This window comes from Phalacrocorax aristotelis, chromosome 6 (genome assembly GCF_949628215.1).
Source record: "Phalacrocorax aristotelis chromosome 6, bGulAri2.1, whole genome shotgun sequence".
Lineage (NCBI taxonomy): Eukaryota > Metazoa > Chordata > Aves > Suliformes > Phalacrocoracidae > Phalacrocorax > Phalacrocorax aristotelis.
Genome location: NC_134281.1, coordinates 27,186,666 through 27,204,636, shown reverse-complemented (window position 1 = coordinate 27,204,636; position 17,971 = coordinate 27,186,666). Strand labels below are relative to the sequence as shown.

General features: G+C 35.6%; 1 protein-coding gene across 1 annotated transcript in view; it reads right to left on the bottom strand.

Annotated features, from left to right (window-relative positions):
• The window catches only part of BRINP3 (BMP/retinoic acid inducible neural specific 3), a 226,161-nt gene that overhangs the window by 76,544 nt on the left and 131,646 nt on the right, over nt 1-17,971 (bottom strand). The window contains exon 4 of the mRNA XM_075096753.1: nt 14,787-14,977. Within this exon, the coding sequence (XP_074952854.1) occupies nt 14,787-14,977 (191 nt within the window). The remainder of the gene's footprint in view (nt 1-14,786; nt 14,978-17,971) is intronic.

The window sequence follows — 17,971 nt, the reverse complement described above, 5'->3', positions numbered from 1 at the left end:
TCTCAGCCTCCTCTTCTCCAGACTAAACAACCCCAGCTCCCTCAGCCGCTCCTCATAAGACTTACTCTCTAGACCTTTCACCAACTTCGTTGTCCTTCTTTGGACATGGTCCAGCACCTCAATGTCCTTCTTGTGGTGAGGAGCCCAAAACTGAACACAACGTGGTCAGTTTTAGAAATTATACATAAATTATATTTTAAGATAATAAATAAGAATAACTTGTTCTAAAGAAAAAATAAGTGTTAAAGGTTAACATTAGGAAGTAAAAATAATATAAAAAAGGATTTAAAGTCTTTAAGCTCAAAAATCAAAGTGATAAGGGCAGATTAATTAAGAAACAGATTTTCCATGGAGACCCTAATTATGATTATGTATTTCTTTACAACTCTAAAACTTAGTTGCAATATTCTCTTTAGTAATATCTCTAACATCTAATAATTTAAGGTATTCCCAGACCTTATATTTTCTTCCTGGAATGCATGTGAACTGTCCATAGCACTACAATTGCTAACACTCTTCACCTCACTTACTATGACATCTGCAGCAGGACATTTTGCATGCCCACTTTATTTTGCCATATTCCAGTTAAACTCCCCCTTAGGGGGTTGTCATTCTAACCTCTCAAAAGAAATCACATTACTGTCCATAATGTGCATGTCTGCTGGCTTGCTATCTGCCTGGGTGACATATATGTTTTTAAGGATTTATTTTGGGGTTGTATCCTCATTACTTCCCGCCCATTTATTCCCTCTGGTAAATGATTGTAACACATTTGCCTTTTCTGTCTCATTGGTACTGCCAACTCTCGATTTATAGTTTTGCAAAACTCTTAATTTTATGCTACTGATTTTTATGTATTTTCCTGCATATTTGAAGGCCTACACACAGAGTTAACAATTACAACTGATCTGTAATTTAATCATTAAATCCCTATCAGATGTTCAAACTGAAGGGTAGCATTTGGTTAAATTTGTTTTAGGAAAGAAAAGCAACTTTATACTGAAGCTCTAAACTTCATTTCACATGGATGCCTCCTCAGTGTTAGATGACTAGTCTAGGTATATTGCTATATAACTCTGATTGATTATGTTGTTCCATTACTACTATGTAGTTTCATCTGTGGTGAAAGAAAATCTTCAGCCTTTAAATCCCATGAACTTATGAAAAGACACAGAAAGAACATTTGGGACCAGAATCTAATTCCGAATTTTCTGCAGTAAATATGTATGTCACATATAGTGCATGGCTAGATGTTATTTGATTCTTACTCAAAGTACGGCAATAAGATTGGCAAACTTCTTCACTGTATAAATTGTAACAGGCTAAGGATTCAAAAATCAAATCTCTGCCACTTATCTTTAAAACTAAATATATGTGTTGTTTGTTAAATACTGTGTGGTACAAAAAGGCATCTTCTAATATTTATCTGTGATTGTACTTGAAACTCCAATCAAGGACAAATACGAACTTAGCTTAGGAACAGTAAACTACGAAGGACTTAGTGTTGACTCTATTCTGAAGCACACACATTTGCTGATGTTTTCTAAATCACTTAAGTAAGTTAAAGGAGCAATGCTCATAATCAAAGCTAACGTAAGCACTCAGGAACTCATTGCAAGACTCAAGAGTGCTGGGTTCTTACTTTGATAAATGAGGCATGGGTTTCATATCACCCAAGCATTTCTGAGGACTTGACTTGTGAGGTTCTCACAAGACGTAGGAAACCTTTATAGCATTTTGGCTCACCGTCAGCCAGACTACTTCTGAATTCACTGTAGTGCTGAATGTTAAGGAAACATTTCAGGGCTTTTCTACAACAATTTAAACCGTAATGGCAATAAAAGAATAAAAGTGGTCCTCATTCACCATGATTAATCTACATATGGAAATCCTCATAACAAAAATATCTCCCAAAGTCTCCTAGTTCTATTCCAGCTGGTGTTCTGGAATGCAGAACCATCAACATTTACAGGCTGGTTTCAGACAGGATTAGTTGAGGAAGCACCAGGGAAGAGGGACTGGGAAAGGAAGGCAGTTTATCTGGAATATTAGCTTTCTATGTTAGGTCAAATTGGTGCAAGCCTGAGGTGAGGGTAAATACACCAAACCTGATTAAGATACAAATATTTACACAGTTCTACCTAGAACTGTCTACTATGAACCAAAAAAACCCCAAAATTTTAATAATTAATTTTATATATATAATTAAAAATTACTTTTCAGGTAGCAATTTTTACAGAAAACTTGTCAATGTGATGATAAGCACTATTCTAGATTTAAAAAGTGATTGGAAAAGGCAAGGCAAGAGGAAAGAAACAAATCTGCAAGTGAAGAACCGTATGAAAGAAAAATGTTTGGTGAAAAATAAACCATTACATCCTAACAGTTTTACCAAGACAGAATAAATACCCCTTTTTATTCCCATCTGAGACTAGTTTCATTCCAGATAATTCTGTTGTCTTTCTGCTATAGATCAGAAAGGAGGACTGGATTTGGTTTCTCATTTAGTCAAAATGTATTGGAAATGAGAGTTGGTAGCTGCGTTCTGTATATAGTCTGATCTTTCAGATTTGGTCTGTCAAAATAAATGGGAAAAAGACTGTTTCTTTTGTACTTAAGTCCTGTCAAATATGTACAAGTCAAGAACCCTGTAGCATAAGGACTGAGATGGTTTTAGTTATATTCACCCTTAAATATAGAAACTTCTAATGCCAAGCACTCAGAAGTCTGATGATTGTAGAGATGATTACCTTTAGTGAACAAGAACTGGGAAGGTTGAATGAATGAATGAATGAAACTATAGTTTCATTATATCCCTTAAAGTTTAAAGAACACAAAAAAAATTATAGAGGAGGAAAGAAAGAGTATCTGTCTGTCCAAAACTGCACATCACATCTGGAGATGGAAACTTCAAATCACAGTTCAATATTTTATTTATAAGAGCAAAAGTAAAGCTGTATCATAAGTTTGCTGAGTTTGATTAAATAACAAAAATACTTACAGCTGCAAACATATCAGATGTTACTAATGTATTTATGTAAACGTACAGTTATAAAGACCATTACAATGGTGAAATACAAAGAATTCAAACAAAAAGCCATCTTGAGAGGTAGGAATTACAGCCGGATGGAAAATTCCTACAGACATAGCAAGATCCTATATCTTCATCAAGAAAGACCAGATCCTTCCCAGTATAAATCAACACTGAATTTAGTGGAACATTGTGGACTTGCACCATGAGGGTTTCCATGTTTTTGGCAGGTGAAAATATCTCTGGCACATGACATTGAGCATATTTCATCAAACTCTGTTGTTAGACTATAACTCATTCACCATATATAAAGACTCATGAACTGATTGCTCTTTGGAAAGTTTTTGGCTAATTACTGAGTGATTCTCAATATTATTATTTCATGAACTAGACAAAAAGAGAATTTTTAATGTACAGAAGACTGGTCTTAGAATTAGGCTCCAGGGGTAATGTTATCCAGCAGAATGCTGTGCCTAGCTGGAAAATCATTCAAATTATCCTGATTCATGGGAATAGAAAGTCCTGTCAAATATCAAGGCCTGCTCATTAGGCCATACATGAATGTGTCCTATTATCTTAAATTGATATAATTTTTTGGAAAAAAAAAAAGGTTTAGAATATAGAATCTTGTCCAAGGGTTTGTTTTATTAATTTCTTTCTGGACTTGACATAGATGAGAAAACACCTAGGGTAAAGAATGATGTATCATAAAGAAAAGTGCATTTCTTCAACCAAAACATAGAAAAAGAAGGAGCTAGGGTTCCTATGACCATGAGAATTTAGGGAAAGAGAGAAGTTCAGAATAAAAAGGAGGAAACAAATGAAAAGAGACTGGTGTTTATTATCAGTACTGTGGAGTTCCACAGAATTGGAAAGACTTTGTTCTGCTCATAATTGAAAGGAACTCTACTACCTGCAGTGTTTGATTTGTTTGCATGTAGACTACCATGTAATTTAGAAAATTTATAGACATAACTGAGAATCCAGCTCCTTTCATGATATGGTAGGTGAAAAAACCTTTGACACGAGTTGCTTTTTGAGTTACAGGTCTTACACATGTAAACATTTGCATGAAATGAATATATGTCACTATTATACTTTTTACTTATTAGAACGTTTAGCTTGCATGTAGTGCACAATCCTTTCTAAGCTGTTACACTGGGATAGTACTATATAACTCCTTATATCCTACACTGTAGACTTGCCTGCTTTCTATATTTTCATCAAGAGAGGACAGATCCTGTCCAGTGTAAATGAACACCTAAGTTGTTGCTAGACTTGATTCAATTATCTGAAGTAACTTTCCTTACTTTTTAGCATTGTAACTTCCTGATGCTGTGGAGTTTAACAAATGAAATGCCTTTGTCTTTTACCTCAGGAAAAAAAAAGTATGATACTTTACCATTCTGTTTGTGCAATATACCAATTCCTTTCTACAGGATTATTTTTAATAGATATCTCTTTATGAGCAAATGAAAATTTTCAAGCATAGATTAAAATCATAATGCTTCGGTGCTCTTGCATATCTTAAAAAAAAAAAAAAAAGCAGACCCACACGTTTTATCATTATACTTTAACCAAGTATATAAATTGGTATGCTTAAAGGAACATAGGTTATTTGTTTCTTACAAAGATATGTGTGGCTCAGTACTGCTGTGAATGCCATATTTCAAACAGAGTACTGGAGTAAGAATAAAGTTTACTTAAATAGACTAAAATATGACAGAAAAAAATATTGTAATGTTCCTCTTCAAACCATTTTCTCTATTATCTGCAACATTTTATCATCACTTATTTTTACATATTAAGGATTTAATGAAAAGCTGAAGGAAAAACATGTGGGTTTTCCTTTTTTTTTTTTTTTTTTTTTTAATTTTTCATTTTCAAGACTCTAGGTACTCCTGGAGAAAATACAATTATATTTCCTTATACATCTTTATACTAGGTAGGAGACTGTATACTGGTATCTTCTATTTAGTGGAATTATTATAACTGTTGGAATATTATGAACTAGTATAGCTGTGAAACTATAGTTCTTTTATAATTTTCCCCCCCTTTTTTTAATAGCTTTCTTACTTTTTACAAAAATCAAAGGAAGAATACTGCAGATATCCCAAAGACTGCGAAGTCTATTGACTATTTATTGGGAATGAGGAGGTTAATTTGCGTAATCTAGAGGGAGGTAATGAATAATAATTTCATAAATAGGAAAATGATGGTTGAGGTTGAATGGAGAAAACCCTGATCTCAATTATATCAATATGCATGCAAAGAAACTTCTTTGACTTCAGTGGACTTTATTCATTGTATAAAGTCAGAATCTCACCACACAAATTTAGAAAACACTTTTTATTCTGGATACTTGATTCAGCAATAGAGTCTGTAGAACAGTGATGAAACTATGAGCTTTTCAGACATTAAAGATCTGAAAACACTATAGTAATCACTCAATACTGTAGAAAGTCTCTTGGACAAATAATGAAATCTTTCCTAAACCCAGATTCTGCTACAGCATATATAGGCATTACAAGCATTATCTTGTTAGAGATTACATTATAGCTTTGATGTCAGAAATGTAAATCCTGCTGACATACTGTGTGCAGCCCTACAGGTAGAAAGCTGTAGAAGATAGCAATGATGTAACTCTCAGAATCAGTTACCTCTAATTCTCACATGAAGGATATTTTCAGGGGTGTTTTGTACCGTTAAATTAATAAATTGAACACAATGACTCAGTTTGAATCATAATTTATAACAGCAGAATATGTTAAAATATATTATGGGTATCAATTCTACAGGAAAAATAGTATGAGCACTGAAATCTTTTAACAGCCTAATATTTTTTTCTAATCTTATTTATTCTGACTCTGAGTGTCTGTTACCCTGATATGCTTCCTAATCTGACCTTTGTGTTCATACATGTTGTTGGTACGTTATCTCGTATTTCTTAGGGTTCAGAGGTAAGGAAGTGTTCTATGAATTTTATAGCCCTTGCCTGACATTTTCTGACCTGAAAACAGGCCATAGCTGTCAGTTAGAGTGGAGGACATCGAGAGTGCTGAAGTAAGTTTCTTAACCCATACACAAAACTCTGCACAGCCAGCATAAAGACCGAATTAAAAACCGTGCAAACCTAAGTGCCTCCAAATCAGAGCTGGAATGCTGCGCTCTAACAGCATTGTTCCGTATGTTTATTGTAGCTCTTCCAATGTTAAAAACCTTCTCTGCTTTCTGGGATTATTTACTCCAGTTTCACTTTTTAGGGAAAAAGAAAAAAAAGAAAAAAGAGAATATGAAACATTTAAGAACTGTAGCATAAATTGTTTATACGTTTTTGACAACTGTGATGGCAAGTGTTCTGTAAGTGCTGTCAGGGTCTCTTGTTTACATATGTATATTTTTAACCTGTTTGGGGTTTGGCAGTCTTTGTTTTCTTGGAGGTTTTTTTTACCCTTCTCTCTATACTAAACTACATAATTGACATAACAGAGTTCTTTAATTTGTTATGGTCTATCATGTTGTATGGTCTATCCTTTTTTATTGTTGTTTCACGGGGATTTTTTTGGTGGTTTTTGTTTTGTTTTGTTTTGTTTTTTAAGTGAAGAATAGCTATCTAAAGTCTTTCCAAAATGCATAACCTAGCATCTCTATTATGTGCTATTTTGTTGCTTTGAAAGCATTTCATGCTGTTACCAACTAGCTAGAGATGTTATAACTTCTTGCACTCATTACTCCTCTATGCACATTGCTGAAAATATAATGAGACAGTGTAGTCTGTATTAGAGGCTGCTAAAACACATCCTTTTACGAGTGTCATGCTGCAGCTGCTGTGATGTATTGTGTCAATTATGTTGCTGAGTATGCATTCTGACAGCGTTTAGTAAAACATGTTATTGCATTAACTTGCTGGTCCTTTTTTTTTACACCTTTTCTTTCACACTGAAATAGTGAGGGCCAGTTTCTCAAAGGAATTGTGCTGCTTTACATCAGTTGAAGAGCTGACCTCTACATTACCTGTTAGGGAAAGCAACCCTGGAGTTTCAATTTAATTAAAACTCGACTGTCCAAATGAATTAAGGTTGGTTTTAATATTATCAACTTAAGTTCTTGAATAAGATACAGAAATAAATCTCTAACTTTTACACCTTCTGTATTCTTAGAATTAGTTAATGCTCCACACATAAGAGTCACAAGATTTTGTTATACCTATAGCGAATTTGATCCAAAGATCTCCAACAGGTCCCAAACATAAATGTATAAAACCTCATGTATTTCAATTTTATGAGACAAATACAAATCCTGTTCTGCACAGTAGAATATGGTTTAGAGGCATCATAGCTACCTGTGATTCATCTAGCTTCCGAAAAAGATGGGATATAGCTGTGGAAGTCCAGGGCTGCTCCTGGGCAAATAAACCATATTGAGGTATATTTCTCTGGGCACGGCTGTGTGGTACAGCTTGCAGGTCATGTCCTGCATTTCACATTTTATTGATGTTAGCACCATGTACTAGCACATGGCCTCTGTGCTGTGCTTTGTGGCATGGCTGAGCCAGGCTCAAAGACTAGAATGTCAGCATTTTGATTCCAGCTGTCTAAATGTGCCTATCCAAATCCACAGTTAAATTCAGATTACTGAAAGACACTTAGGAGCTAGGTGATACCCAAAATGTAATGGAAGCTAGATGCCTAACTGCAGGTCCCAGTTCATCAGATAAGATTAGAAAATGACCCAAATTTAAGTTTAAAAATCCATACTTAGCCATATAAATAACGAGCTGATTTTGTGGAGCTTTTAATAATGAGTGAGATTTTCAAAGTAAACTGCAAAAGTATTTAATTCACACAAAAATTTCATTGGAGTTTACCACATCAAGTCAAAGATTTGAGGCCACAATTTCTACATATTTCCTGAAAATCTTAATTTTTAACTCTGCCTTTGAAAAAATTCAAGCTTTGCTCTTGTATGAAAGCAGTCTGATGTGCCAAGGTCATGGAGAACTTGGAATTTCATAATGGACCTGAAGAATACTTGTTCTTGAAAATTGGTGCTGTTTTTTTTTTTCCTTGACACACTTAAGTAATGTCACCTTACCTACACAATGGAGAAGCCACAAATATTTTGAAAGGGACAATAATTTCTAGCTTTAAATTCCTTAGGTTTGTTTAATTAAACTTACACTTACTATTTAATTTCTTCAACTGAGTCAACAAGTACCTGATATTACGGGTCTTTCCGGCCCAATGTTTATAACTGTGATTTTGCAACTTAAAGCTCTTGCTAGGCACAATTTTTTGAGCTTCCCAAGTTTTGGTTATTTACAAGGCTTCTCAGCTATACAGTCTTAAAACCTGTCCACAGACGGAATAGGGAAAGTGAGGGCAAGAAGGGTTTGGGATCTAGATTTCAAAAGCTTAAAATATTTGGCTGTGAAAAACTTCTACATTTAGAATTAGCCAGAAATCTGACAAAAGCACAAGGCTTTATAGTATTTCAGCATTTCTACTTTTGATTACAGCAATTACTTGAATCCAGAGAAAAACACATTCAAGTGTGAGGTATGAAAGAATAAAAATGAAGCTAGGAAGCTTTTTCAAACAAAATAAAGAAACAAAAAAAACCTGTTTGGATTTCAGTCTGAATTTTGAGTGACAAGCTAATGTCATTACACTTAAGTTTCCTCTCTAACAGCCCACCATAGGTCATTCCTGGGTTAATTATAAATAATCGGATATATTTATCAACACAGTAGAGCTCTGTTCTTATAAACTATTTGTAATCTAAAGTTTTCAGAGACAACAGAAGTGCTTAAATTTCTCATAGCAAAAAAAAAGTGTTTTGGGGGAAGAAAAAAGCAAATTACACAACAAAATTTAATTGAAATTAGAGGGCACATTCTCAAGGATGTTTATTCTTTCTCACTCACATGGAATAAATAGGCTGTAATCTGGCAGTAAATAGCTGGTGGAAAATTCAGTTTATGCATCTGTTCTTCTGTTGCCTCCTGTTCTTTTGCTGCACTGTGGCTGTCCCACAGGTGTTTGAATCCTGAGATAACACCTACACCTGCCCCAACTCCCTTGAAAGAAAATGTATTCTGGAATGGAAGAAGATATCCTCCAAAAGACAACTACTGTAACAGCCTCACTTTATTATCCGGCAATGCTATACTTGCCTAACATAGCTGTTTATCTTTTTGCAGAATGCAGTGAGAGTATTCAATAATATTTAATTTACTAATTTATTGTGTGATCAGTGTATTTCTTATGTGTTCTGCACAATTGTTTGGACTTAGTGAAGTTCGTTAGTGGCAGTGGTGGAATAACAGCTTCTAGCAAACAGGAATCAGGGTCACTTGAGCAGGAGAATACTGCATTAGACTTAGAAAACAGGATGAGATCTAGATGTACCATGCACAACCCTCCACATTTATCCACCATTGGAAAAGTCTCCTAATTAGTTGTTAGGAGTATGGATGCATGATCAATCTCAGTCTACTACACCAACATCATTCTGCCCGTGGGCAATGACAGGACATATTGCCAGAATCACAGTAGATGATACAGTAAGTTGTGACCTTCATGTCTTGTGTACACCATCCATCAATCAGTAAAGGAAAGAGGTCTGTCATATGGATTAGGGTCATTGAATAGTACTAGGTCTCAGGTCATTTCACCTTCTGTTGGGCCTCCAGCTATGGTTAGATCTTCAATAGCTGCAAATTATCGTGGCTATACAGAAGTAAGAACAACACCAAGTTGGAAAAGCTGAGAATATTGCTCATTAAAGATACCACACAGGGAAAGAAAAACAGTTGCTGACTTTATTTGTATTCTGTTTCCACAACCAACTGTACAGGATTTTATTAAACAAGAGGAAAGCATACCCCATAATCCTAACACGGATGTTAATAGGGAGAGCTAACAGCCATCAATGCATCTGAAGAGAAATTTTCATACGAAAAGTCTTCTAAAATGAACATGCAAAGGAAGTAATGTTGGATCTGTAATATTTTAAACACAACAGGATGTACTTTCATGTAAATCTATATACAAATTAGATGCAGCCCTCAGGCACTTGGTGAGTTTCCAGTGAAGCCCTTGAGAATGCAAACTGTTGATTTAGCATATGAGCCTAACCACTCACACTAAAATGCATGCATTAAAATAATATTGGAAGAATGTATGTATCAGGGCCTTTTAAATAAGTTAAATATTGATATAGGCTCTGAGCGGCTCCCATGGACATTTGATTTCTATTTGGGAAATGTTGTGAATGGTGAGTTTACATTTTTTAGTGTGGAATAAGCAATGTATTGTCTATATGATTAATGCAAAGCCTCAATCAGTTATCATTGCTCATGTTATTTTTAAGGAGAATTATGTCACAGCTAACAAACTTGATTACAAACAGATTTCATTAAAAAATTTGATTAATCAAATACATATCTTCCACTCCTTTCCTCATGGTGCACATTAACAGATTTTGCTCTGAATGTTATTGTTTTTTACTAGATAAATAAATAAGAAACACACATAAAGACTTTGATGTTAATTCTCATTTCCCCCTTCTTAATGCTTTCCTTTCTCTGTGACATAGGTTTTTTGTAGAAAATCTTAATTGTAAAACTTATCAAACTATTATCTTCCTGCATCAGTCCCACAGAATAATGTATAAAGGCCTGAAAGTGAAAAGTTCAGCTATCACATATCACAATGAATTTGAATGAAGAATGTAAGAATTGCTCAAGTATTAACTGTTTTCATTACATAAAGGAGAAAAAGGTTTCAATATGTGTTGCTTTTTTAAGAGAAATTCTTAGAATTTGGGAAAACAGATATTTATCTCTGGTGGGATTTTTTTCCAGAAGACTGATCGAACTTGATCATTCTCATGTAATATTTGATCTATTGTTAATTCAGCTCTGTAACTCAAGAGGCTTAATGGATCCCTCTCAAAGTCCCATCTGTAAAAACCTTAGACATTAACCTATTAAGGAAACACTGGAAAAAGAAGCTGGAAACATTAGTAACTGAATGGCCAAACCTAGATACAGCCTTAGATTGTGAATGGGTGACTTGCTCATTGCTGTCCTAGCCTACGACTGACTTCTGCAATAGCTCTGTTAAATGCTTATCCTTTTTTCCTACCCTAGACAAATCCATTCTCAGTGGTGCTTTTAAGGTAGCTTTAAGACCTCCTCTACTACTGCATGCTTAGGTTTTTTTCTTACAGTTTCATGCTCCTGTAGGTGAAAGAATATTTCTTCCCATAATGCTATTATTAAGTTTTTATTGCTAAATGATCATTAACCTCATTGATGTGTTATCAATTTACAATGCATCCAGGAAGAAAATTTATCCCTTCCCAAACCAGATAACCTAAAAGGCAGATAAATAAGGAGAAAAAAAAATCACAAGAAAGGACACAGAATTAATACAATAACTTGTTTAGGAGGCTCATCATGTTTTTTATAAGTATTAACCTCTTGCTTTTTAAGAAAAAACATGCTTTTTTTTGCAGATACAACTATAGAAAGAAAGAGGTGTGAGGAGTGATCTAGTCTAACCTGAAAAAAGGAGGCTTATACTGATTTTTGGAACTAAAGGAATGAAAAATGTTGGCTTTGTTTGTTTGTGTTTTTGAAGGAAGAAAAGTGTAATTTTAATCTCTTTTCTGAAATAATATTTTTAGGGATGTCACAGCCATCAGGATAGCCCTTGTAGAATACTACAAACAGCAAATACATGGTTGTGCAAAAAGTTGTGCAAAGTTGTTTCTAACTACTGCTGCAGTTCTGTATTGCCCATAGTCACAAGCAACGTGAAAAGCAAACAGAAAAGCAATCAAGCAAATATTATCAAAGGACTCCCTTTTGTTTTGAAGTTCAAACTCCAGGAACATCTTTGTGTCAGAGCTCATTTGTGCATAGAAATGTTATGATTTACCTGTAAATATCGTATCTTTTGATTTGTGCTTTAAGTCTTACCTGTTCTAAATAATTTTTTTTTTGTTTGTTTTATTTAGGCACACATTCCCAAAAGGACAGTCAAATTCTTCCTAGTAAGACTATGAGTGATATGAAAAATTATAAATACTCTCAGTTCTCTCTTATTAAAATATAAACAACTCTGCTAATATGGTACAGTCTAGTACATTGTATATTAAAGAGCCATCTAAAATGTAAATAAAAGTCACTGACTAAAAAGGAAGAGAAACCAAACTGTTCAAAAGATAACTGTCATTTCTGGTTTTTTCTTTTCAATGAAATTAAGTTATATGTATGTGCAAATTGAGTTTTAGGAGAGAATTGCTGTCTGACAGTGAATCAAAAATTATAATATCAAGTACTAAATAGACTCTGAACATTTTTTTTTAATGATTGTGTACCTCTTGGAAAACTTCTAATATAAAGTCAGAATTTAAAGAATTTCTAAACCTGTTCCAATACCTTTATAGTGGGTTTCTTTGATGGTGGTCAGAAGGGAGGTACAGTCATCTGAGAGAGCTTTTCTTGGACTCCCTTTGCAAATCACCAGTTCAGTCTCTTGAGCTGAGTAAAATTTTGAGCAGAGCTGTGGTGAGCAAGCCAGATACAGAAGGTGCTGTGACCTAAAAAGCTGTCCAGTAATTTGTTGGTGTAAAAAGCACTGGGTTCACCTTCCTCCCTGCAGCAGCCCAGGTGGGGAAAGCACTCCTCACGTACCTTCGGGTGTCACTTCTCTGGACTCAGCCCTCAAGCTGATCTGCTGGAACAGAGAGATTTGGCTCTACAGCTCTACTGAAAGCCTGTGGTCTAACTCAGATGTCAGTATATATGATTTAATAAATAATCTTGAAATATTCTATTTACAACATGGATCTCGAACTCTATTTGATGGTTTTCCAATTTAAAAACAGCAGTGTTTCAAAAATCTGCCTGGGAGAGAACAAAAAAAATGCCTTCTCTGGCTGCTTTTGTTTTCCTAGTTTTCAACAGAAACAGGTTTTTTGTTCAGTTAAGTGGTCTGACAATAGAAATCTGTAATGCAAATGCTCCCACACTGTCAATGAAAGCAAGCTAAAAAGCTGAGGATTTCATGTATCAGTGCGTTTGCATCTGATGTGAGAACCATTTTCTAGATACCCTTGCAGTCAATTAACCAAATCAGATTTGCTGATGGATTACAGATTGCATTTGTATCCATCTCAGTGAGGGGGTGGAGAGAAAACTTAAGTCATCTTGTAGTGTTTGTAAAAAACTTTGGACATGCAGGAGATTCATTACGTAAATTATTAACAAGCAGGGTTGAAGTTTGCATTATGACACAAACTTGTTTTTTAAAAAAATCAGTAAATAGAAAGGAGGAATTTCTTTCAGACACTGTTTTGTCACTACATTTCTGTGTTCTGTCTCTTCAGTTCCCACTGGTTTCAGCCTTAAGTTATCTTAACATAGAAGGAAAGTTTTGCATGTGATTTGACAGAAGGACCCTAATTTTAAAGGTTGCTATACATCTACATAATAAACAATAAGATTATGAAGATAAATCAGATCAGAAGGATGGGTTGCACAATAGTCTGCAGCAAGACTGTGTGATCTGACGGGCAGCACCCAGATGAGATTGGGTTTTGTTGGTTCTGCTGCATTTTCAGCTGTGCTGCCTGACAGCCAAACACCATCCTGCACCTGCAGATGACCAGCTCTGAGCTGGGGTTAGCTGCCATGCCACTGGCCAATACTGGATGGGACAGGAGGATTATCCTCCATACACCAGCAGCCCAAATGAACACATACTGTAAAGCCACAAATTGCAGTTATATCCTTCTCACTGTAAAGGCCCTGACACTCCCAAAGAGTTAAATATATATTTATTTGTCTAAGAGCTAAGGTAATTGGAAACTGCTTTTGGCTTCAGATGGTCTTTAATGAAGACCTTAGTTATCACTGGAAAGATCCAATGAGCAGAATGGATTCTAAATCACATCTTGCATTAAAATCTTCATAATAATGCATATTCAACTGCAAGTTAAAATTTGATTTGTTCTTCAATGGTGGAAATGGACTGAGAGGGGTTGTTTCAAATACGTGACATTAGGCTAGAGAGCTGCTCAAAAGAACAGTTGTTGCTTTATATAGTATCTGCTAGAACACTGATCTTAGTCAAGCATCCTCCATAGCCAAGTGCTATGAGTGACCTGTAGCAGTCAGTAGGCAGGATGCTTTGACTGACAGACCGTACTAGAATAAGTTCCTATCAGAAAATACAATGTGCCTCCACAAAACTGCAGAACCAAGAGCTCCAAATTGTTCCAAAGGTCAGTTTAAAAAACAAAAAAAAATATTAATGTTTTAGTTACTGGTTTACAATTACTATTGGGGGGGGGGGGGGGGGGAGAAGAAAAAGAAAGAAGAAAAGAAGTATAAGGGAACTGTATGCACCCGTACATAGATATAAGTCTGCCTATAAATGCAGCTGCTCAGCACACAAGTAAAGGATACTGTCTCAATGACCAAACACTTCTATAAGGGCCATCTGTATCATTCAAATTATGTATCACATATAAAGAGTAATACCTTTAGTGCGTTAAACCCTCTTCTAAACTAAAATCTTCATTGTCAGCTGAATGCTTTGATTTAGGTAAAAAAATTTAGAACAAAAATTACTGTTTTGCTAACAAATCTTTTTTTACTAATGCAAACACAGTTCTCCTGAGAAGCAGATAGTGAATCTGGAAACACACCTCCAGGCAAGTCCTAGAGAAATTCCCCTACCTTTATGGCAGTGGAGGCAATCTGGATGTGGTGGAGTCTGCGCAGTGTGCTGTCCCTGTCAATGAAGTAGGAGGCTGCGAGCTGGTGCAGTGTCTCCAGAGTCACCACAGAGCTGTTTGTGCTGGGATCGCTTCCTTCTGACCTCTTGCTCAGCTTCCGTTTGTCCACAAAAATTGTGAGTGACTCCTCTCCTGAGCAAGGAAGCAGAAACCACAGCATTCATCAGTGATGTCTTCTGCAAGTTTCATTTTACCAGAAATAAGGTGGCAAGCCAAAGTTTACTCTAGCTGTTTTCTAATGCTTAGATATCCCTCCCTGGTAGCAGATGCAAATACTTCGGTGTGTAACCATATGGACAACAGATACTATTCTAGGTTTTGGGGGTTTTTTTGGTACCTCATATCAGTAACAATTATGCAACAGTACACATTTATGCCTAAAATGCAATGACACGGGGAATGTCCACTAACTCCTACTTACTAACAATATAGAGATATTCTGAAGACATTCAATTTAAATGATGTATAAAATGTGTTTATTTCTAAGGTTGCTTAATACCTTAATTTTTTAGTACTTAATGTTAGCGTTAAATTAAACCAGTGTAACAACTGAGAATTTGTTTGTTTGTTTGTTTCATTCCTTCTTTTAAAACATGTATCATATCTGATTTCAGAAAAAAGATACCTTTTTACAACTTGGCATAAGCAATCCTGTTATAAGAAATCCTGTGCTTTCTAATCAATTTAGCAATGCTAAGATGCCTGAAACCTGATATAACAGATGTCTTAAAATATATTTATATAACTGAATAGTGTAAAAATATATAAGAAGAATGTTAATTAGTTTCTTTAAAATAAAAGGAAACATAAATAACACTTTCCTAACTTTCAAAGTAGAGGTGCTTTTCTAAAAGCAAAGAGAAGCTCCAACATCTTACCCTGTGGTTTTGTCACATCCTTTTTCTTTAAAGAGACATGGAGAAATACTCTTGAATTTAGAAATTTTAATTCCTGTAGGATTATTGGAAACAAAACCAAAACAAGATCTCATTTGTTTGACTGAGTTCTTAAGAACCATTCTAGATCAGACCTACTGACACTGTTAAATCTGTAAGGATTTTTCTATGTTTATTGTTTACTTCATGGGGATGTTTTTCCTGCATTTCAGGTAAGCAGTAACTCATTCATTTAGTAACGTGTTTAGGCAAAACTCTTTACTTCAGAAAATTAACTGGAAGAGTAATTTATTGATGCAGTGTTTCCTTCTGTACAATTTATGTCCAAAGTAACTACAGAAACATTATTCTCACTTCATGAACCTATGTTTGATAACTTGCATTCTTCACCATTAATCTCAAGAACCAATGAATAATATCATTATACCTGTGTTTTAGGTGCTGAACAACTCCACTGGATGCCACTTCATTGTTCACGGAAAAGAAGCTATCCTGACACAGTCTGACTTGCCATTGTGCTAGTTTCATTGGTCACCCATCTGCTACAGTGGCATTTTGCCCATTCAGAGGATGGGATGCCAGCTTTGGATGGATTTACATGCCAAAAAAATATAGCTGTACAGGGATAATATGTAGGATGAAAATATGACCTCATCTTTAAAGGCTGATAATCTTGGTGGTGAGCAATGCTAAATGAAGAATGCACGCCTCGGTGCAGGAGACCACATCTGTTGACAAATCTGACACAGAACTACCTTGGCTTGCAGAATTCATTTGTGTTTGGAGAAAGAGGAGTGCATTAATGATAATCAATGTACCTTACAGTGTTTTCGAACCTCTCACAAATTCATGGGACAGTAATGCCCTTCAGACCTTACATAGGCAAAACTTCCATTTTCCAGGAGCCTCTTACCTAATTAGATCTTGTCCAGTACGCTTATTTTGTCCTGGAAGGAACAGCTGCTGCCCAGGACAGCTGGCTATTCCAGCTGGAGCCTACTTCAGTTTTCACCACTCTATTTATACTTCTCCTCCTACAGTCTCGTAATAGGTCATTTTTTTTGAGCATGCAGTCATCAAATCAGGGATTAGTTGCCTGAACTCCAAAGAACCAGGAATTAAAGCGACCTCCATAAGTAACAGGATTTCCCCATCCAGTTACCTAATCTTTCTGCTGTAATAGGTAGACATAGGTTCACATTTTATTTAACTTCTGCCAAAACCTCCTGCAAAGCAGACTAGGATTACTTGGCAGAGCAGGCATGAGCACACTGCATTGGCGCAGACTTGTGCACCACATTTTGCTACGCTACTCTGATGTGAGGTGGTGCTGGTCCTGTGGCCAGGTGAGCCATTATTCATACCATGCTGCATCCACACGAACTGCCATGAGCAGAGAACTGGGAAAGCACAGTGAAGTCTAATGACTTGTACTTTGAAATAAATTTGCCATCAAAACCTGGCCTAGGTTCCAGCATTTTTGGCACTCCACTATGCCTATGCAATAAAACCTGCCTTTTCAAAACCTGCCTTGTGACTCTAGCTAGTATGAAAGATGTTTCTGAAATGAAAAGCAATGGAGTGGTTTGAGATTTGAGCCAGGGGCCATGGGCTTTGTGCAACAGTTTGTGGAGCTATAAAGACACAGTTGTATCACAGCAGACAGCATCAGAGCATTAGAACTCACAGAGGTAAACACTGTATCATCACCAGTTCAGACTGCGCAAATAAGGTGCAAAATTTCACTAGGAGTTTTCTCTCCATTTTTTCCCCTTTTCAAGAGGTCTTAGCTAGTACATTTAGCTAAAGTGATTTTTGCAAGCTCAAAGAGCTTTCCACTGAAAATATGTTATAATGAATTGTAAGGTAAAAGACAACAAGCCCTTAATGTTGCAGGAAATCTCTGGGAAGTAGAGAAAAAAATTTTTTTGAGGTACTTTGTGTTTCATTAGACAGTATACCACCCTACCTTGCTCTGGTGTAAACTCTTTTGATTGGTCTGTATTATTTATTAGTAGAGATGGTGGGACTGCTTCTATTTCAGGAGAATTCTGTGTGAAGTTTTAATATTAAAGCAGAGTTTGTTTATTTTTCTCCCATCAAAAACGTTTGTTCTCCAGGGGGTAGAGAGCAGAACTGTAATAAAAACTCCCATTTAAAAAAAACAGTTTGAAAAGGACAGTGCTGTGTATTGCATTGTTTTGTTTTGTTTAGAAAATGTCAGGAAAAT